General features: G+C 40.8%; 1 protein-coding gene across 1 annotated transcript; it reads right to left on the bottom strand.

Moving 5' to 3' along the window:
- Nucleotides 1-7: 7 nt before the first annotated feature.
- Nucleotides 8-20,124, bottom strand: LOC148901502 (neuronal acetylcholine receptor subunit beta-2-like). Its single transcript, XM_089017064.1, has 6 exons — nt 19,758-20,124; nt 6,288-6,433; nt 6,110-6,154; nt 5,433-5,542; nt 1,742-2,723; nt 8-1,170 (listed from the first exon to the last, which is right to left on the bottom strand). Exons 1-6 carry the CDS (start codon nt 19,810-19,812, stop codon nt 1,015-1,017), a joined length of 1,494 nt encoding a protein of 497 aa, XP_088873190.1. The 5' UTR covers nt 19,813-20,124; the 3' UTR covers nt 8-1,014.
- Nucleotides 20,125-24,255: the final 4,131 nt, after the last annotated feature.

The raw sequence follows: 24,255 nt of genomic DNA, 5'->3' as shown, positions 1-24,255 counted from the left end.
TCTTTAACATGCCATCAGGGTTTATTATGTGAAATCCAGTTCACAAGAAATCTCATGATGCACCCTAGAAGGCAACGCAATATATCTCCTAATTAATGCTTGCTAGGAGTTGCTGGGAGCTTTCGTCGGCTTTTGAAGATGTTTCTGAAGAAATACAAACCGAGGTTACTGGTGCCATGTTTCAAAAGGATGTAAAGGTCCGTTTTGTAAGTGAAGAACAGATCTCACTCAGTTCATTTTTTAGGACTATGCATTTGTACAGGTTAACATTACATGGTTGAAACGTCATCATTTTGAATTTATATTTATCTGCACTACTGGATTGGCAAGTCACGATGATTCAAAATAGTCGCTGACACCGAGAAAACCTGTAATACACTACAATAGATGGAATCAAGTCTTGGAGCACACTTTTACTCCCTCTAATTTCCTTTAAAGTTTAATTATTCATCTGAACAGAATATTCTATGCTTTAGTAAGTTTGTGGAAGCCACTTTTCTGTTTCAGAATGGCTGTGCCCCAGTGCATAAAGGTCCCTAAGTGGAAGCTTGAATGAACTTAGTGCCTGAGACGTTGACCTAAATGCCATCAAACAACTTTAGGGTGAACTAGTAGAAGTGGTTACTTCAGGGTCAATATGAAATATTAGAATTTGAGTGATACAAGGAAGATCAATTTGGACCCAACACAGTAAAGATGATCTCAGATCTCAGCAATACCCTGCTGTAGTGACGCTCACTCACTATTAGCGACTTTGATTCGATAAGAGCAACAAGAGCAGCAGTCTCTGCATCGAAATAAGATATTTGTTCTCCTGCTTGATCAGAAGGCAGGACATGTGGAGGATCAAACGTGTTAAGTTCAGGAGCAGGTGTTAAGGAAGAGGGCGAAAGTGCATCAGAGTGGCAGGTGAGGTGGACAAACTGTAACGCGATAAAAGGAATGGCTTGGCGCTTTGCAGAGAAGAGTAGGAATGAATTAGGATGTTCTTTTTTTACCTAAAGTCACCATCCCTCAGTTTTCGTCCATGTCTCCAACAATGGGAGTGTTGTAACTTTGGAACAGAGGATGCATGAAAAGGCCCACAGTTCCCACCACACACACAAACACAAAGATCCACAGGAAGAGGCGGTCGATCACCATAGCCACGTACTTCCAATCTTCAATAATCTGTAACAAGACAGAGAGGAGTGTTAAAAATACATACAAAATACCATTGATGCATTTATGCACAACTTACAAGCTTGTTAATGTCCGTCAGGCTTCATTTTCTTGAGTTAATTTAGTACGAAAAGAAATGTTGGAGTACATGAGGTACAAACAGCAGTTTCATTCCCCCCCGCCACCCCCTTTCAAATTGCTGCTGTGGACTGCAAATTTCACCATTGTGGGATGATTAAAGGCTTTCTGATTCTCAGTCTGATTCTGATTCTCCTTTCACAATATTTGTCATAACAATGATACCAGGGTCATTGACCGTCCATTAATTGAGACTATCGCTATTGGCCAGGTGTCACCAATCTTTTGAAAAAGTGAAACTGACTCTTTGGCTGCCGATTAGTGAGAAGGACTACCTGTTTTATACACACTTTTGAAACAGAAAATTTGCTAAAATTACCCATTTTCACATATTTTTTATGATGCAGTTTTTTGAATGATATCAATTTATTTGAAGACAATAAGGCAAAATCCAAGGAGTTGACAAATAATTTGGCACACACATTTCCTAGGAAAGGCCTACCCCTTCATCGTTGTCCTCACTCTTCATCTTGTCCGCAATGTAGCGCACACCATCCACAGCATCCTCCACATCGATGCTGCTTTTCAGCGTCGCTCTCCGCCTGAAATCTGTGTTGGCAAAGTTGCTGAACGTCCATCCGTAGCGTTTGGCCGAGTCCTCGTTGATATAGAAGGACGAGGAGGAGTCTGCCAGTCCCAGAGAACCTGTCCCCGCTTCCGCTCCTGCTTTCTTCTCGGAGTACGATCGCTGTTGGTGTTTTTTCCTGAAGCGCTCGCGTATGTTGGCTGTGCCTGGTCTCCGCATGAAAAGGTAGGAGGGAAGTCGGTACATGAAGACACGTTTGACCCAAGGAGGCATGGTGTGCGTACTGGGGGAGCGATGGTGTATGTTGAGCACGCAAACGCTGGTGACGATGGAAAAGGTGACCAGCACCATGGTGAACATCAGGTACTTGCCAATCAGAGGCACCGCTAAAGATGTGGGCGGTACAATCTTTGAGATAAGGAGCAAAAATACAGTGAGGGCCAGGAGCACAGAGATGCACAGCGTCATCTTCTCACCGCAGTCTGATGGCAGGTAGAAGACCAGAATGGCCAAAGATGTGATCAGGATGCAAGGGATGATCAGGTTGATGGTGTAGAAGAGAGGTTTTCTCTTTATGATGAAGTCATACGTGATGTCCAGGTACCTGATGTCATCCGGGTCTTCGTTCTTGCGTCCAGGCAGCGAAACAATGTCCCACTCGCCACTAGGTTTAAAATCATCACGGCTGGCAAAGTCACTCAGCAGGATGAGGTCGATCTCGGTGTGGTCGTACGTCCAGGAGCGAAACTTGAGGGTGCAGTTCTGCTGGTCGAACGGAAAGTCACGGACTTCGATCTTGCAAGCCGACTTGTAGATGGCGGGGGGGAGCCAAGCCACCTCGCCATTGTTGGAGACCACCGCGTTGGAGTAGAAGGAGACTTCGTAGGTGCCGTCAGCACTGAAGGACAGACAGGGAAAGACAAAAAGGCATCAGGAAAAAATAGCACTACAATCCAGGATGACCTTAACGCCTCCTGAGATGTGATTACAAGGATTTTTAATTACACGTATAATATAGCTCTGTAGTGCTTTGTTTCATCCAGTTTTAAGTCTCACAAAATTATGTTCTTTCTGTGCTAAAAAGCAGGAAATGCGGATTCTACTACCTCATCCATAAATCCACCAGTACCCTGGAATGACCTTGCCGTGAAAATTAGTGTAGGCATTTCTATACAAATGTTTAAATCTCAGCGGAGGACTTCTTTCCACACTCTCACATTCGTTTCAAATCACGCCAAGTATGGAACTACAACCTGCCGTCCTGTCTCACCACTTGACACCTGGATTTCGGTCTGTTTAAGTGATTTCAGGACTGCTTTTTTGAAGATTACACAGTTATTAAATGGTAAGATCAGTGTTACAGAATCTTGTTATCATCCTTGGGATAAATCCGTAGCAGAACAAACGATGGCAGGATGTCAGCAGTCTCCCCTTCACCTTTCTCCAATGTGCTGAGATGTGCCTTTTGACTTGATCTCGCCCAAGCTACAGGGGATGCATTATAGATATATAGACTATCAATTTATAAAGTAGGTCAGGAATCCGGCAATACGTTCACCTTCTAATGCGAGGATAAGAGGAAGGTTCAGGCATAGAGAGGACATGTCGACCACACTAAAACTGGGCACTTTCTTCTTCATTCTGCAACCTCTAGCCCCCATCATCTTTCATCATTAGGCCTCGAGATCCATTTCCGCGGTTGTACAGTCATGACGCTGACCGGCAATCTATCTTTATGAAAGTTTCATGGCTAGGAGGCAAGTATAAACAGCGGCGCTTTACTACTGACCACAACACACATGAAGTACATCCATACAACCAGATGACACGCAACTACCTCACACACACAAAGGATTGATTTCTCATCATTGTTTATTAACATTCCCAAGAGGTGGTCTTTTAATTTCCTACAGCACTAATTCTCACACCCCTGTGTCGTGGTGTTGATTCACAAGGATGCGCACAACTGTTGGATTTAGTCGCTTGGTATTATGGGACCACCCTAGAACTGCTTCACTAGACCCTTGATTGATATCCATATTATTTTCCTGGGGTGTGCGCTCATTTACAATCAGATTACAGGGGAGTTTGACTCTACATAGCCCCTCCCGCCACCTAATGGTAACACTGACTTGTTTACAACACCCATCCTGTCCCGTCTTTTCTGCTACTGTTTGCAGGAGCGGAATAATAATAATAATAATTTAGATGCATACCAGCACAATGAGAGGTCTCTTAAACTGCATTTCTTTCATTATATGACACCTTCATTGGATGTATGGTATATCCCAGGTGTTGAAATAATACCAAATTCAATTATTTCTAGTGAGTGGATATAATGACAATAGGATAACGTAATCAGTATTTATAATTTGTTTTCTGTTCTTATGATATTCTATTAATAATTACATTTTGACCACAGAAAATAAATAAGTACAATTGTGATCACTTTTCGGTCACCAAAAATATACTTATACCCAAAATGAGGTTTGTAACAGTAAGACCGCATGCTTAGTCTATAAGACTCAGCGGATAAGACAAATACAGTAAAGTCTCGTTATATCGATATTCAAGGGAGTCCGAAAAAATATCGATATAACCGGGACTATCGATATATCCGACCCTGTTTACATGTAATTTTCTCCGTGCGTACATAGGAATAGTATCGATATAACCGGGACTATCGATATATCCGATATCGATATAACGAGACTTTACTGTATTCTTGAAAAATGATAAGAAACAATGATTGTGTGTAACCCCGTGCATCTGTTGTTTCATTTGAAGCAAGATGTAACTCTATTTACCAGAATTAAGTCAGCAGAATGCTATATTTGCAAAGGAAGGGTCCTGTCAACTTCATGTTACTATAAAAATACAGTATATAAAAATATAGACTCAAAAGTTATTATTACTATTATTATTTTTTCTGCTCACCCGCAGAAAAAATATCCTGTGACTATCAAGTGTCCTTGAGAATTTTGAAAGGTGTTTACAAATGAAATGTCTTATTATTATTATTATTATTATTATTATTATTATTATTATTATTATTATTATTATTATTATTATTAATGGAAAGGTTTCTTCAGCCGTCATCTGTACTTCTTTGAAGGTGTCGGACGTTTCGCTTCATAACCCAGAAGCGAAACAGCTAAATCCTTCATTAAACCGATATGGTGGGATGAGGTTCAATTTGGACCGTTCATACTGTAGCCTGCTTAGGCAACATTGGATTAGTAATACTGATGAGGTGATAGCGGTGGAAGTGGGGCAATCAGGCCAGTCGTTATTCAGAACAATAGGAACAAACAGTGGAGCTGCAGGGAGTAGTCCTTTGCCAACCTGAGAGCAGGGACCTATCATAGCAGAGTCCATGTCTGGACAGTAGGGATATACATATAGGGTCTAAACTACCAGTAAGACTTTAGTTTGCTGACAAAGTTTCTTGGATAAGAAGCGAAACGTCTGACACCTTCAAAGAAGTACAGATGATGGCTGAAGAAACATTTTCATCGATGGACCACTCCTGTATGACTGAGAGCTTACACAGACGTATTATTATTATTATTATTATTATTATTATTATTATTATTGTTATTATTACTTGTTATAAAGGACGATGTCTGGCAGCCAAATGTGTTCCGTCGGGAGGCGGATTTTCTTGATGCCATCATACTCATCAGGGTCCCACATTAACCTGTAGTCGTTCCACACCTGATAATTGTTGAGAAAAGAAAGACAATGAGAAAACAAACACCTTATATTTTCAATCCGAAACACAATATCAAAGATTCTCAAGCAATAAAATACGTACAGTCATGGGATCAGAATCAGAATCGTTTTTATTAAGATATGGAACTGGAAGAAATGGAACTGTATAGTGCCACTTAGCAGGTTTTTTTTGGACAACGATACTAGTGCAGCGTGTTCTACCGGAAACAAATTCCTTGTGTCTTCTACATACTTGGCAATAAAGAGGATTCTGATTCTGATATATTATCATCATCAAAACACACTGATGGGATGCTCATGATATTCATTGGTAGACTAGGAAGCTGATTTGGAATATCTCCAAATGTGTGTCTTTCCAAAATTCTTGAGGAATATTTGAACATGAATGAATGAATTTTCATGAAAATGGCTTGAAATTTGATACGCCACAGAGGTATTTGAAACGATTACAATAAATGGTGAAGTGTAAAATAATAATAATAATAATAATTGGCTTTGGAATAAACTCTCAAAGGCTGGAGTAAGACGAAAGACCAAGAGAACACAAACCTGAGTGAGCCAACAGTTGGTGGTCATAATCTGTTCCCTCTCGTTCTGGAAAACAAATTGAAAGCTGAAACACATCCTGATGACTCTTAAAATGATTCTTTTTTAATTTATCATTGTCAGGCTCATCACTGATCATCATTATCGCATTTTAAGAAGTAGCACAGCTGATCTTCCTCACCACATTGATGAGCTGTGCCAAAGACACTTGGATGTAAATGGTGACTTGCTGGCTGTTGTTGACGGCCGGTCTGATCAGTTTATTGTAGCGATCTGCTGACAACAGGTGACCCACGAGACGTTCCTCTACCTCTGCACACAATGCAGCTGCAGGCAAACACACACACACACACACACACGCACACACGCACGCACGCACGCACACACACACACACACACACACACACGCACACACCACACAATTGTGCTATTCAGTAGTGTGGTTGGCATCCAATATATTGTACATTCACTAGCGTATATGTGGCAATAAATAAAGATATTAGGAATGTACCAATCTTGATCATGTCATTTTAATCATACAGTAATAATGATACATTTCATTTATAAGTGCCTTTCAAAACTCTCAAGGTCACTTTACAGTCACAGGATAAGTTTTTCTGGGGTTGAGCAGCGGCAGCCACATGCGCCAGCGTTCACACAACCCAAATAGCTAACTCAAATAGCCAGAAAGCTAGCGAGGCAGTTAAGAGATAGCTAACAGCTAGGTAGCTAGCCACCTCGATAGATCCCATCTCAAAACCAACCCTTTTTTCGCTGTGTGCTCCAGTTTACACTGCATTCTAAAAGTCCAAATTCGCCATGAGTACTACATGAATGTGGGTGGGACTGGTTGTTGTAGAAGGTTTGAGACTGGCTCACAACCAGTATTCTCCCTTTTCTCCAGTCAGGTTCCAGTTATAGTAATGAGGAAAATGGCAATAAAGAATAGATGCATCTTTCTGCATCATACAGAAAATTAAAAATAACCTTGTAATGGCCCATATACCATATATGTAGCTACTTTTTGTTTTTCATGTTGTTTTTCATGTGTACCAAGTACAATTGGTCTTTTTGACATTATCTTAGAAAAACAAAGATCAACAAAAATGTTCAATATAACCCCAAATGCCTTTATTTCAAATTAAAGATTCATTCTTTATATCATATGTTTAATGCAACAAAATGGAACTGTTAGCAACAACTTGCAGAGCCAAATGCCAGCTGGAGGGGGAATTTAAGACATTTAGCACCAGCCTAACTAGGCATGATGAACACACAATAGACCACGGAATGGAATTACAAACGGCTGCATATAAATGTCTCTTAACTGCTCATTTTGTGTTGCACAAAAATGCTTAAAAAACAAAAAAGCAAAGCTTTAATGTGGCTCAATGGCTATATTCTGACAAGATAATTGGATTTGATAGCACTGACACGCTAAATATGTGTGCATCCAAACATACTTTTGTTGTCGGTGCATTTTCTTTTTATAACTCAATGGACAAAACCTAATCTGCATTAAATAAAGCCAGATGCAAAACACATTCTCATAAGAATACACACAGTAGTGGGAAATCAGATCCAATGCCCCGTGAAGCCGAAACATATATTTTAGTTGCTGGCCGCAAACAGGCGACTCGGTTGAGTAGTGCTGAGGTGGCCCGTGTACTGTTTTCAGACCCATCACCACGGGCGGGTGATTCGAGGACATGGAAAAGTAGATATTTTTGAGTGGTGAAATATGAATGTTGAATTAGTTATCACTAAGATATTAGAAATGAAATAAAGTAAAAACAGAAGTGTAATTTTTGTTTGATTGATGGTTAGTCGTATATGCAATAGCAGATCACAGCCTTACTCAAATATTAATTAATATTAATTAATATTTATTATTAAACATTAATTAATATGAGATGTGCAGATTTACCATTGATGAATACATTGATGTTTGCGTGGCCTTTTGGGACTTTCATGGCAAGGGGTGAACAACAACAAGTATTGATGTTACAGTATGGGGTACTCAACTCGACAATGACACTTAAATTAAAGGGAGATGGTTTTCCTGCTGATTTGATCTCCATTTGCCCTGTATGTAAAAATAGCTAGCTATCTAGCTAGCTGACTATCCGGCTAGCTGACTATCCAGCTAGCTGGCTAGTTAGACAGACGGACTGGACGGATGGACGGATGGACGGACTGGACGGACGGACTGTACGGATGGATGGATGGATGGACGGACAGATGGACTGGACGGACGGACTGGATGGACAGACTGGACGGACGGACTGGACGGACGGACGAGAAGTCAAATTTGAAATGTTTTGGTTTTACACAAGATCAATTAATGAATTTTCAACGGACTTACTTAACACCTGTGTTACCTGCAGAGGAAACACAGGCGCGGCTTTCTTATTGATATGCTTATAATAAAATTGTCATGGCAAATACTTGGAAGAGCAAACGCAAGCATCACAACAAATTTTATTCCAGAAAGCCAAAATATCTTCTGGCTGTTGTGCAATCTTATATCATTGGACGCCTTGCCAAAAATGTCAAAGCACAGAGTGCAATTGCCTCTAAATACACATTCCACTTCTCTGATTTTGACTTCCATAATTTCATCTCAGGACGATGCATTCAAATCAGGCTAACGCGGGGTGTCGAGGAGGCCTCGTGTTGCATAATGTGTGTGTCTGAAGTGATTAGCTATGCTGACTAGTTTCCCCGGGGCCATTTGTAAACGCGTTGTTTTCATACTGCCGCGGTGCACAGGTAGATGTTTGCGCTTCCTCTGATGAGATGACTGATTGTTTGGCTTCCCAGGATGAACAGAAACAGGTTGATGTGACATGGTAAACACAAGCAGATGTCAAAAAAACTGCGTCTTTCTGTGAATCTAGGAAGCCCGACACATGATATGAATGGGAAATCATTCAAATCTGGCCAAAATAAATGAAGATGTTGCCACAAAATAAGGTACAATTATTCGAATGAACAATTTGGGTGTCTGTGTCAGCAAAAGGTGCACCACCTTTCAGAGAAATTTCAATACTCGATGTTCGTTCAGTGCCTTTTCCTCGTTCTCTGTTCTTGTCAATAGCCCACAATGGCTGGGTTTTCCAAATGTCTTAATCATACCCAGTTCACAATACAGTATAATTCAATACAATTGCTGTCCCTTGTCTTTATCCCTGGCGTCGACCTCTAACACTTTTCGGGAAAGTGCCCTCCATTGATTAGTACGGAGTCACAGCTGCTTTGTGGATACAAATGAGTAATTCTTAACCAAAAATGGTCATTCACCCCCCCCCCCCATTATACCTATTTTAGGGACTGTATCTTGAGGCCATAAAAATGGGGATTTTATATGCATATGACCGTATTTCAACACAAATAAATATTTTGTGAGCAGATTACAGCAAGTTTATGAAAATAAAGTACCATATTTTCTGGTGTATAAGGTGCACCCAAAAGCCTTCATTTTCTTCAAATGATGACCGTGCGCCTGATACGTCTTATATGCAGGTGCGCCTTATATGCAAAGTAATATTGAGCCAAAACAGCAGCTTTCAGCAGCCACCGACTCCATTTCCCCCCGGAGGAGAAGTCATGTGTAACCCCAGCCTCTACTATAGCAACTTATATTGTGGTGTGCCCGATATTTGGATTTTTTTTCTATATTAAATATTATATTTGGAATACTTTTCTCATTCATTGAAGTTGCACCTTATAGTCCGGCGCGCCTTATATATGGAAAAGGGTTGAAAATACACCATTCTTTGGGGGTGCCCGTTCCACTCCAGTGCGCCTTATACACCTGGAAACACTAGTATTTTGAGCCCACAAATTAGTATTTTGTTCATATGATTATTTGATGGACACAAATTCGTATTTTATGGCCCTGAAATAATATTATAAACTACTTCTTCAAAAACAAAAAAAAGTAATTACAAACGTGTTGGCCCTATTTTGTGGAAACAATATGAATTTTATATAAGCAGGTCATTCTGACCTAGTTTGATGGACACAAATTCGTATTTTATGGCCCTGAAATAATATTATAAACTGATTCTTCACTAACAAAAAAAAAGTATTTACAAACGTGTTGGCCCTATTATGTGGATTATTTTTTTGACAATGTCATCCATATCTGAGAGATTTCTTGACCATGATTAAATACAAACAATAGTATTCTTCCTGATATACCCTGATGCTCAGTAGATTGAAAGGCATACAAGATAGGGCACAATGAAAAACGCGCATTCACTCACGCATGTGCCCACGGCGATAGTTGAACTGATGTTTAAATGTCGCGCTGCAAGGTCTGACTAATTTGGTACTCGAACAAAATGGCATTCTGCTCCATTGAATGGCGCATTGAAGAATTGTGAATGCGCTCGTGTGTGTGTGTGTGTGTGTGTGTGTGTGTGTGTGTGTGTGTGTGTGTGTGTGTGTGTGTGTGTGTGTGTGTGTGTGTGTGCGTGCGTGCGTGCGTGTGTGTGTGTGCGCGCGCTCATAAACGGACGTACAGTAAAGTCTCGTTATATCGATATCGGATATATCGATAGTCCCGGTTATATCGATACTATTTCTATGCACGCACGGAGAAAATTACATGCAAACAGGGTCGGATATATCGATAGTCCCGGTTATATCGATATTTTTTCGGACTCCCTTGAATATCGATATAACGAGACTTTACTGTATTTGTCCATACCGACTCTGTGTCTTGGAAAGATAATACATAATAAAAATGTAAAAAGTATCATCAATATATGTCTAATTATTCATATATATATATATATATATATATATATACAGTATGTTGCATGTCAACAATGCATGTGATGGGCAGCAGATACAATAAGAGCAATATTTCACACACACACACACACACACACACAAAGACATAGTCACCGTGTTTTCATCCATGTAATCAACACAGCACGCACTGACTGGGTCACAGAGCTTCAGTGGCAGTTGCTGGTTTCAAACACGCTGCCAAAGTTTTTTTTTTTTTTCATGACAAACTCCTGAGCCCCTTTCCCCTAGATGCATATGTAGGTTGCTTTCACTCAAGCAACATTGTGGTGAACATCTGCTTCTTTTGCATGCAGATGATTTGATGTTTACAAGATGGACATTTACTCTCGACCCTTATAGTACACCAGCAGAATCGAATGGGATTAAGTATTGCTGCACAACACGTCTGCCTTCGCAAAACTAATAATTTGCTCCTTTTTCATTGACTTGGACTGAGAGATATTAATTGCACAATGCGTATTGTAGTTATACAGTGAGACCTCAACTTACGAACACCTTATATTAAGAACTTTTCATCTTACGAACGTCAAATTTATGAAAATTAAACCTTTTAATAAGCACTATTTTCATAATACACACCCACCACGGCTGGTCCATCAAGCACACGACCTTCGGATCGGGCGGAGTGATCTTCGGCGGAAGCACACGACCGAACAGCGCTCCAGCCGGCGCTATTTGACAATAAAGCTGACTTTGACTTTTGACTTTGATAATGTGACACAACACAAAAAATACAGACAGTAATTCAATCTTAAGCACTTTCTGCACCCTCTTTGTTGTATAAAGCAGTTCTAGATGAAAGATAGGATCAAAGCATCCATTTCAGCAGTGGATGAGGGACATCATGGTGGATTTGCACGTCTACTACAAGCTAAATGTTGAAAGCAATCCATTGACGAAAAGACATTGTCTCACATCCCCTGTCCCACATAAATCCGCTTTAATTCCAAGCCGCGACAGTTCTACCGACGCATCGGCACTCTGCGCTGACGCTCCTTTCTTTTTTTTTTTTTTTTTTTCAAGATGGCGCCGCCGAGTGGCTGCCTGCATGGCAGCTCCTGTATTTTGTTTTGCTGGGAAATGTAAATTTCTCCACTGTGAGACAAATAAAAGCTCATCTAATCTAATCTAATCTAAAACCTGTAAGGCCTCCTTCAAATCTCTTTTGATTTAAAGGACAACCGACGCCTTCGGACAAGTTGTGTCCATAATTTGTAAAATTGTTGCGTCACACGCGTGTATGATTTTGAAGTGCGCCTTTCAACCCTTTCATGTCTTTCAATTCCTTGATCTCCTTGATGTGCGTCTCACCCTGACGCATAGCACACGCTTGAAAATTGTATAAAAGGAGCTGTCGCGGGACAGAGAGATTGGGGCGAACCACGGGGCAGAATCATCTCGGACTGACGCCCGGCTAACGCCGGGCGTCGGACGGACATCACGGCTCGACTTGCTCCACTCCACGCCACGATCAAGCTCTGCGCGTCACCTGCCTGGGAGATCTGACAATTAACCTACTTACAAATAAAGAGAACCATTAAACTCTTTAAAATCACTTCAAATGACTTCTACTGAGCGTATTTTACAAAGATTCCACCGCATATAGCTATATTTTACATTTAAAGACTCGCGCTGAATATTCAGGAAGTCTTGTTTTCGAGTTGATGACGATGCCTGACGTGACGTCCCGTCTGGAACGCCCCTGACTGACAAAGCGACACACAAAGCATTTTGGGTACTTTGGTCTGAAAACTTCGTGTTGATGGCGAAATTAGAAGGTCACATAAACACATAAATAACGTGATGGTGAATCGTTGTGCGTTGCACCAAGACTACTATTTGATATTTCATTTAGCTTGTAGTCGACGTGCACATTCCACGATGATGTCCCTGATCCACTGGTGGAAAGACGCTTTGATCCTCTCCTCTTTCATCTAGAACTGCTTCATGTCATCACAAAGAGGGTACAGCAAGTCCTGAAGAATGAATGTCTCTCTGTGTATTTGTTTTGTCATATTGTCTCTATGCTGTCATATTATTTGTTATTTAGGTTTTTTTGTTCTTTTGACTTCAAGACGGCGCCGTGAGAGTGGCTGCCTTTCCAGCAGCTCATGTATTTTGTTTTTCTACTTTCATTCCTTTCATCACTTTGCTGCTGTGAAATGTAAATTTCTCCACTGTGAGACTAATAAAGGCATATCCAATCCGATACTAGTTGACACAAATTCCGAGCAGACAAATCAGCCCATTTCCAATGGAGCTTGGGCACTATCTTTTGCATTTTCTGGGACACTACATTGGAGTCCGGCCGGCTTGAATTGATAATGGAGGACTTCTTTAATCGATTGCAAACATTTATGCTTTCCTCTTCAGAACTATTTGAATCATATTCATAACTGGATGAGTAACAAGAAAGCATCTTCTCCGAATCTGAAGCCATTGTTTTGATTCGAGAGCAGGGGTCTCAAACTCAATTTACCCGGGGGCCGCTGGAGGCAGAGTCTGGGTGAGGCTGGGCCGCATCGGTTTTTCCACAAGATAATCACAGATAAAACATTCCAATGTTCTCAAAATCTTTATTTTTAACACACACAAAAATGAATTAAACGAATACATGGAAAAATGAATAAAAAAATAAATGAACCAGTAATAAATAAAATAATTTAATGATCATGAGGCAGTTACAGACTACTGAAAAAAACCACAGGAAATCTAATTATTTTAATAAAGTTTCAAATGTCTGTATTCACAGTTCTTTAACCTTTAACCTTCTTAACATAAAGAAAATATTGAACATTAACTGTCCCAAACATTGCTTATCTTGCCTACTTGTTCAGCTCCACAACACAAGTTTCATTCATATCAATCATGCGGGCCGCTCTAACATTAATCTTTCATATCAAGGCGGGCCGCAAAATATTATTTCGGGGGCCGCATTTGGCCCGCGGGCCGCGAGTTTGAGACCACTATTCTAGAGCAAGGCAAGACGTCCTGGTGTGACGTCACGAACAAGGGGACGGGACCTTCTGAAAGTCTGCATCTCTGGGGTCATTTTGAAGTAGTTTTGCGACACTTTAACTCATTTTTATTGGTGTTTTGCCTTCGACTAAAAATATCAGCCTGCGTGTTTTGGGTATTTTAGATGCTATAAAACGTTTTTATGACGTCAGTTAGGAAACAAAAAAATGGTGTCGGGTTGGTCAGTCTTTATTTTTATTTGTATTTATTTATTTTTGCCTGTAAAAGCATTTTAAAAATGTTAATGTCTCTTCTTTTAACAATCGATGAAAAGGTTTCTTTCGCCGAGGCTGACGAAGCCTCTTAGATAAGAAGCGAAACGTCCGCCACCGTCAAAGAAGTACAGATGATGGCTAAAGAAACCTTTTCATCGATGTACCACTCCTGTACGACTGAGAGCTTACAGAGACGTGTCTTCTTTTAGTAATTTTAAGAACTGCTTTCGTTCTCTTTGCTTGATCAAATTTAAATGTAGTGTCATCGTAATTGTCCTTACTTTTTCATTGAGACATACATTAAAGAATTCAGGGTGTGCGACAAACTGCGATTGGTGGCGAGTTGACTAGCAAATGTCACTCCACGTTAGTCATTTTTACAAAGACAACAACCGGTCAACAGGGGAATGGAGACTTTTTACGTCCAGTTGTCATGGGTCGTTTGTCGGCACAAACCACAAATTCTTACTTCAAAGTGTGAGCTTGCTTTTTCTGAAGTATTTGTGTGCCAGGTTATGTTCACAGAATCTGAGTGATAGTGCGATTTGTCATCCCTTCAAGAGAAGACGTGAAAAATTTTGGTTGAATGATAGCTGCCATTTGACATGTTTAGTTGGGGTTCCGCGTGTCAATCTGAATGTGCACTGTGCACATTTGATTTCACTGTTTTGCTTGCCCGATGGCCTCGGGCATCTTTGAGCTGTCGCGTTAGACAGGGCAGCAAACCCAAAGATGACAGCTTCATGGCCGGATTTCATGTCGACGTCATCCAGGGCAAAAATCAGCAGAGGAATATGTGCGTGGTTGAGCATTCAGACCGAACCAGTTGTGCAAACACCGGTGATCTGACATCAGCAAGATACGCGTCTCCTGACATCTCAAAGTGTGTGAGTTGGCAACTTTGGATGGCAGAATCACGAGGTTATGTATTTGTGGCCACGCTGTCACATTTGCAACGGGACGTGAGGATGACGACAAAGAAGAGAGTTGCTCTGCCAAAAAGCAGAGGTGCATTCCACACACACACACACACACACACACACACACACACACACACAACAGGAAATCAATCATTTGTTTGCAATAAAAGCTACTAGCCTCTATTGAGTTTTAAATCAAACCAAGTGGTGTGGCTACAAGTCTTCGAACTATGATGTTTGTGCTCATGTACAGATCTCCAGGACGGCAAAATCCTCTCGCACTTGATCTTATCACGTTCCGGCGGCGACAGTGGCAGCTGGCGAGCAGGAACGTGTGGGATTGGCGGTGGATCGCTAAGCAGGACAGAGGCGTAGGTACCGGCAATGGATTTATTAACATAAAGCGCGGGTCCGAAAAGACGCGGACCCGGTAAAAAGTTCGTGAGACAAAACCAAGAATGACAAACTGACAATGCTAGTGGGTGAGTGGGGGCAATCCACCCAACCACACTAACTAAGAAAAATAAAGTGGCACACGGGGGTGCAAAATAACCTACGACACGGTGCAATAAACAAACGCGTTCATGGCTAAAATCATTCCTCGGGCGAAGCAAATTATGTACTGGCTACAAGTTCCAAGTACTGGCATGGCACGAGGCGAAGTATCTTCCGACGCTGGGTGAGTGCCAGCGTCGGGTTTAAATGTCCACAGTCAATGAGGAGGAAATTGACAGCAGCTGGCGAATGGCGGGAGCGGAGGCCCCGCCCAGCTGTCAACTGGCTCATGACAGATCTCACTCAGGACTGCAAATTTCCCCATTGTGGGACGTTTAAGGGCTTTCTGGTTCTGATTCTGACACCATCTTTTCCAGCTTCTCCTTGTGCTAGGCTACATCAAAGCATGGTCACCAAAAACAACCATTTCATGAGGGGTTGACCTTGTCCTTTTATAGTAACACATTTGTCAATTTGCAGACTTTTTACAACGGTACAATTATGACTTGAGATTGTTGCTGTGGCTTTGTCAGTCAAGCACCATTTGCACAAGCGCACACAGGTTGATGACACACTGAATGACTCTCTTTAGTTTGTACATTTTTTATACATCTTCAATGTATATTTAATTAAGGTGAGTTTATGAAAGTAAAACACTTTCATGAAATGGTCACCGAATAAAACGCATTATGCATTACATACTTGGCCAAAAAAAGATGATCTTGATTCTTTGATAGACTGATTCTTTTATCAGAATCAGAATCCGAAAGCCTTTAATAGTCCCACAATGGGGAAATTTGCAATCCACAGCAGCAAGTATTCTAAGCATAATAGAAATGTCAGAGGACTGAAATGTATCACTGCGCAAAAATGTTTCATAAAGGACTGTACATACTGCAAGTACAAAAAGTATATCGGATATATGAAACTGCATTGAGCCAACAATTTGATATATGAAACTGTATTGAGTCAATAATATAGACATCGTGTGCTCTATTTTCCCATACCTCTATTATTTCTGTCATCATTTGTATGTGAATTAATCATTCTTGGACAGTGCATCTGAAATCTGACCAAGGACTGGCGTCATTATGTGACCACATGAACTCGTGTTCAGATTTTCAGTTCTTCGCTGAGTACAGTGGCGAAGAAAACCCACACAAACCTGTGAAAATACTCTTCAAACGGGGAGACAGTTCAACAATGATTATATTCTGACCAGTCACAATAACTTCACTGTAACTACAGAAGGAAAGTTAAAGTTAGAAGTGAAATGTAAATTTCTCCACTGTGAGACTAATAATCCAATCCAATCCAAAGTGTGGCTCAGTTTGAAACTTGTGTAGAGGAGCCTTGAGCTGTTAAAATAATGCCAAAACGAGTGGAGGGGACACATACGAGGTTGGAGAGACTTTGGGGAGAATACCAGGAGGTCTGATCACACATGTATGCAGACACACATATACACGAGCGTCTGCCTTCCTGCACTCTCCACACCTCAATAATTTATTGCCTCTAAAAATAAAAATGTCATCATCTCATAGGCGCAAAGACTGCAACACAATCAAAGGTTATTCACCAAGACGAGCGCACCAAATCAATTTGTGTTTCACTAAATATGGTCAAGTTTAAAAATGGATGGAGAGGTTGTTGCTTTGCCAAATTTTGCTTCCCGTATGGTTACTTTTACTGTCGTGAACAAGCTATCTTAGCCACTTTGGCTATTATTGGGTTATCGGTCCCGTTTTCCCTTTCACAACGAAAGTTGTGAAATTGTGTTGGTGTTGTGAAAATATCAATGCTACTTTAAGGGCTGTTAGCCCTGCCTGCCGCCTCACAGGTGCTGGTCGTTCCCAATCAGTGACACTCAAAAGGACACCCGGCACAACCATTCGTGGTCGGGTCATTGATGTTTGTTGAATGCTGTTGTATGCTTTGTACTGTGCATGTGTTTGTTGCCTTTCTTTTGATACTTTATATTTTTTCTAAACAGATGATTTTGATGTTTTAAATTTTGTTCCTGCTGACTTTATTTTAATACAATTTGTCAAACACAACCTCCTGCTCCCTCCTGCCTGCTTTTTGGGATACACATCCGCCATCACCACCCGACAAAATGTGACAACTGTATTTCTCCTTTTAAAAGTATCTTGCCGCGCTTTTAGAGCAATGGTTCTCGGGACTTCTGGTAGTATGGGCGCTGCAGTTTGGAGGTGGGGCGCTACTAGCTATCTATCTAGCTAGCTATCTATTACCTATGTAGCTATCTAGCTAGCTATCTATTAGCGAGTTAGCTAGCTTTCTTTCTATTTGAGTTACTTCCGGGAGTGAACGCTGGTGCGTGTGGCTGTCGCTGCTCGCCCACTGAAAAACCTATCCTGTGACTGTAAAGTGACTTTGAGAGTTTTGTTTGTGCATCTGGCGCTTATCAATGAAATGTATTATGTCATTTGCAAAAAAAACATCAAATTACTTTTAAAATGTGCATAAATACACATTGACGCAGGTGAGCTGGTAAAACCAACATAGTCAAACAATTACAGTACTCCTTACATTGGCTTTGGATGGATGAAAAACCTCATAATTGTGACATATCATCAAATAAATCATGAATTCAGTCTTTTTACACAATTCCCGACCACCTGTAAAAAACAAAATTTTCATCGCTTTGCTTACTATACATTGATCATTTTGACTTTGTTTACAGTCATGTGATGCCACGCTGCCAACTCGGGTTTTTCTTTTTTTATTTGTTTTTGTGCTGACTCGGGCCAAAGCTGATTGGTCGAGAGACAACAATACTGTGCAGCATTCAAAGTACCTGAATGCTTATCCCTTCTCCTGTTTTCGCATCATGTTAGTTCAGGTTACGTACTGTACGTATTCTCGTATTTTCATTCGTACTTAATACGTCCTCACCCGACAATGGCTCCTAAATGCCCCGTGCCTTCAAAATCATCCAGAGAACCCAAAAGAAGACAGTGAGTGAAAAAGTAATATTGCTTGACAAACTGAGGGAAGGCCAAAGTTATGCCGCTGTTTTACGCCATTACAACGTCAATGAATCAACGGTGCGTTACATCAAGAAAGACGAGTAGTGTACCTGTAAATACTGTATCTACTCTATGTTGATATTGGACTGTTTACTTTATTGCATTAGAGTTTTGTACTGTACTATAAACATTTACTGTGCTTCTTTATGCGTGTCCTGTACTGTGTTCCACTAAATTTGGCCTTATAATTTTTTTGTACTTATACACATGTAAATTTACCAATACATGTACATAAGGTTCGCGACATCGCAGTTTTCCGTCTATCGCAGGTGGTTCCAGTCCGCCTTAACCGTGATAAACGAGGCATTACTGTACTTAATTAGTTATGACCACTACTTCAACCAAAATAAATATATATTTTCCCCTGAAGTTAAAATTCTATTTTGTACTCTTTCAACTCACCTAAGATTTGAATTTGCATTTAAACTTTGAAGCCAAAGTTCTGGTTTAGTCTTCAGCTCGTGCACCGTCACAGTACAGCACACCAAATTTACTAAACATCAGTTCACCAACCTGTATTATAATGAGGATTTTAGGGTATTTCATTTGATTTCTATGTGGGGAGGGACATTCTTCTCTTTCAGTGGCTTTGGCATTGATGGAAATCAATTAAGGCATGTGGGGAATACAAGATAACATCATGAGATTTTACAAGTATGATGCTGTGCATTTCTATGCCACTGTAAACTGCAACCACAATAAACACCGACACACGATACTTCTAAAAGAAGTTAAACAAAATAACATTATAAAACTCCCACCACAAAGACTTCATTTGCAACTAGAGGTGGATAATCGATAATTCAGTATCCACGTGTTTTGAAACAGCTCCTAGTGGCCAACAGAATTACTCTCGGAGAAAAGTAGCACTTTCGGAATTGAGATGTGCAACGCTTTTCTCGGAACCACCGCCACATTCCTTGCTATGTGTTGTCTAATACATTACATTGTACATATTAACAGATGTGAGAGGAGACAATGCTTCCGCGAAAGCGCATGTGACAAGTGTCGATTTTGGTAAAGGAAACGCCAAAACATAATTGATCCTCTTTAACTGACGCCCCAAAGTATAAATCCATCGATCCTAATACGGCAGGATTTTCAAAAATGAGATTAGTGTACTCACTGTGTGGAACTGTTGCAGCCAGGAGAAGCAGCGCAGCTTTCGCCAGGACCGCCATCGCCCGGAACCTCCGAAAATGCGCGTAAATTTACAGATGACGCTCTTTTTTTGTGCTGCTCTTCCACAACAGACTTCGAGTGGAACAATAATGGACGATAAAGGGCGTTCGGTGCGTTGAATCCTGCCGGGGTAAAGTGTCTATCTGAGGCTCGGAGGCACGGAGTTCTCCACTGACCGCTTCCTGGGCGCAGCCAGTCTGCAGGAGCGCACCGATTGTGCGCAGAGGCTCCCGGCTTGAAAGAGCACTGTGTCCCCCTTTGTTTTACGTCCTCTTGCCCGATGCAAACGGGAAGCCGAGTGGAGAAGTGTGCGGCCATGCACGACAAAACAGCAGTGTCATAATCGTGCTATCTGCAAGGTGGTCATTCCTCCGATAAAAGATTCAGGCTCCCCGGTCTTAACTTGGCTCTGCTGCGCGCCCAGTACACTCGTCAGCCGGCCTCCACTTGCACGCCAACGCGGTCCAAATGAACAGCTGACATCTGTGAGAAGAAACTAGACCTTCGATAATGTTCTCACAGTTGAGCATTTAAAAACCACAATACCAGCTCCCGAGAAAACATGAATCGTTGAGAGTATTCATGAAGTTAACTCAGTGGCGGGCTGTGCATGTCACTCGCTTTTGCTCGTTTGACCTTTCTTAATGATGTCCAGCTTTTCTTGAAAAGTCAGTCTTGAAAATAGCTTTAACAGTAAATCTCCAACCATATCCATTTCTTCTCCTCCTTCAGCTGCTGTGGGTTGACTAAACCACAGTTAAATCGGCATAACAATGTATCTGCTAATGCAGCTAGCTAGCGATACAGTGTACTAGCTCGTGCCACTATGCGCTTGTCATGAGCGGCTTGTGATCAGAACAGTTTTCGCAAAATGATTGGCGAGTGACTAGCCAATGTTTTGAAATAGAGCGCTGGACCCTAAAGAAATTAGTTTTGCTTTTTGCATTACTAAACAATCACCGTCATCATAATTATCAGCAGCAAGAAGGTTCGTGTCAAAAAGACATTCCCTGAGAGAGAGGTTGGCTCTGGGGATGAAGCTCTGACATGAAGTCCGGTATAAGAAGCATAAAATCACCATATGTCGGTAGGTCTAACGTGGCTGGGAAACAAGAACTAGTGAAAGTGATCATATAAAGGGAGAAGGGTTTACACCTCACCACACCAGGGAGATCAGAAATTAGGTGGCTCCTGCGAGCGTGAACACTTTGTCAGAACAGGCATAGGAGAGCTGAGATTTGAAAAAAAATTATGCTTGCCCAAATCAAATTGTTGAAACTCATTTTTGTCACGGGCCAAATTTGTACGTACCATGTAGTTTCCATTGTCTGTGGAACCATAAAAAATATTTCATCATCTCCTTAGATTGTTACATGTGCAGTACACAACAAATAAACGATTACCTACCGTGCCACTAAGTAACTGAATCAGGAATGACGGCCATCATTTTTATTACACATTCATGTCACGATGATGCAGTCGCAGCTGGTGGGTCGCAAGTCTGAATTGCCTTTTTGGAGGGGTGTTACAGTCTGTGCATGAGTGAAAAAGCCCAAGGCGGCCTCAGTCTGCACATTTCTTGGCCTCCCTTTAAGAACCATGTGGGGTTGAAGGGGTGGAGGGGTTGGACTCACCACGGAAATAAATGTGTCACTCAAAGTGTACACGCAGAAGCATCGGAAAACTTTTTTTAATCGGGTCATCTGAGGTTGGAAAAGGAATTTGACATGGTGAGGGGAATTGAAAGAGAAAGCAAGGGTCACCTAGAATAATTAGTCAGTCATTTTAAAATATTTTTAAGAAGGAGGACCAGAGAGAGAATGTGTTCCAATGACTGAGGAATCACACTCCTTACTGGGAAAATCTCTTCTAGGGTGCTGTAGAGGAGAATCAGTTTGGAAGACAGTTCTCAAATTCAGAAGGAGCAATGGGGTTTTTCGTTCTGGCCGTGGAACAGTGGATCAGCTCCACACCTTATGACGTGGCCCCAACGATACATGGGAATTCACCCCACCTCGCTACATATATTTTGTGATCTTGGAGAAGAATAGTGAGCTTAATTTAAAACAGATTCTTATCTTACAGACAGTGTATTGTCTGGGTTCAAATACCTTTATAAATACCCATATATTATTTAATTAGATATCAAGTAGACAGGATGAACTGAATACAACTAATAGTGAGCTTGTCCCTTGGGGGGTCTTCTCTGGTAGGGGACCCGTGATCTCCAACTCATACTTGAGCTGTTTATGTCCGATTGTGAAAAGTTAGGATGATCTTTAGTACATCCAAATCTGAGACCTTGGTCCTCAATGGGGAAGATGGTGGTTTCGTCAGACGATGAGTGATGAGATTCTGCCAAAGGTGAAAAAGTTTCATTATTTTGTGTTCTTGTTCACAAGGGAAGTCAGGAGGGAACATGAGATCAATGCAGCGTCCATATGAAATATTGACTGAACAAGTCTATTGTGGTAAAGGAGCTGAACCGAAAGGGGAATGTATCTTTTTTGCCACCCTTTCTATGATCCTACCCTTTCCTTTGGTCACAAGCTGGCATGATCGAACGAACAAGATCCCAGATACCAGAATTTTAAATGACTGTCAGAGCTCTCCCTTTGAGATAGAGTGTGAAGCTTGGTGATCTGAGAGGGACTCAGCATCAAGCCCCTGTTTCTTCACGTCGAGAGCTGCCAGTTGAGGTAGCCGGGGCATCTGATTAGGATGCCCCCTTGGTCGCCTCCCTGGTGAGTTGTCCGGGCATGTCCCACTGGCACCTGGAAAAATCTTGGGATCCCCTTTGAAAGATCTGGATAAAGTGACTGGGGAAAGGTAAGTTGATGGTTTGCAGTTCGGCCTTACATTACAGGGGGCTCGATTCCAGGCTCCAGCATTACTTCATGGAGCTTACATGCTCTTCCCAAGCATGCACGAGTTTTCTCTGAAAACTCCAGTGTCCTCCCACATTCCTAATACATACTCTAAATGTTTCCTACAATGAACTGGTCGCGACCTAATTGTAGGGCACATTTAGAGAAAAAAAACTATTTGCGCTCACAGTCACACTTATAGGGACAATTTAGTGTGTTCCGTTAAGCTGCCATACATGTTGTTTGATCTCTCTATCAAAAAGAGAGAGTGACGGGGGTTGTGATGTTTGTTTGTTTTTTTACAGTAACTGTAGCATTAAACAGCGTAAAACCTCTATGTTGAGGAATAGTTCTTCATCTACCAAATATCTGCTTGGTGTAAGTGAGAGTCTCACTGTAAAACCCAACAAGTTGAAAGTACTCAAAATTTTTATGGCAACTGATTACGTCAAAATTTTTGAGTACAATTTACTCAAATTTTTTGAGTAGTGGAAATACATTTTATGAGTTTGATTGAACTTAAATGTTATGAATTTGTTTAGACATAAATGTTATGAGTTTGAATGAACTTAAAAGATGTACTTTCAGTTTACTATAATGTTTTCTTGTTATCTTAATTTTTAAGTTAAAATTAGGTTTCATATTTAAGTGTAACCAACTCAAATTTATGTTACATGAAAAAATATATTCATGTATACTGTACTTACATTTGCCTTCTATGTCTAAAAACAAAAACCCACCTCACATGTCTGTTTTAGTGCACATTTTTTTATTAAGGTTTAAAACAACCTTTGATAAAACATTCATGATAACAGTATCAAATGCACAGCATGTCCACGTACCAAAACAACAAATAAACCCCTGAGCAGTTCTTTTTAGTAATTAACACAACATCGTGATAAAGATGTGAAATAAACACAACAACAAAACAAAACAGAAAAAACAACAAATTATACTCTGCTGTTCTGTTAAAAAATAAATTCTCTGACAAGCATATACTTGAATAAATACAAGAGAATACATTTCAATGTACTCGTTATAAGGTGCAAATCAAAGTAAAACTTACTAAAAACAAACAGTATTCATGAAATGAAAAAAGACATTTTGGTGAAATCCAGGTTTACACATCAAATTATGAATAGAAAATCAGTCACAAACAGTACATCAATGTTTAGGTATACAAAGCAGAGTAAAACTATGAAATTACTTATCCAGTGTTGCTTTGTTCCGTAATATTGGAGGCACTGGTGCCTTCAATATTGCGGAACAAAGCGTTTTTCAAACTTAGCAGGCGTGGTTTGAGTGGTCTGTTATCATCAAGACAGCAGTATTTTCTGAATGAAGGTGAATGTGTGGATTAATTTTTGGGAGAATCTAAATGCAATGCATACATTAAACCAAACAAGAGGAGGTGTGTATCAGCCAACCTGGGGAGACATCTCACAATAATGCCATCTTGTATCACAACAGAAATGCTGTTGGGGTTAAACAAGATGGCGCTAGTTGTCAGTTGTCACGGAGCGAAGTGCGACAGGAATGTTTTCAATGTCTGGATCCTCTTCCCACTGCAAAATA

This window comes from Hippocampus bargibanti, linkage group LG02 (genome assembly GCF_051943395.1).
Source record: "Hippocampus bargibanti isolate YZ-2025 linkage group LG02, ASM5194339v1, whole genome shotgun sequence".
NCBI lineage: Eukaryota > Metazoa > Chordata > Actinopteri > Syngnathiformes > Syngnathidae > Hippocampus > Hippocampus bargibanti.
Note: the sequence above shows the minus strand (reverse complement) of the source record. Positions and strands in the feature narration are given on the sequence as shown.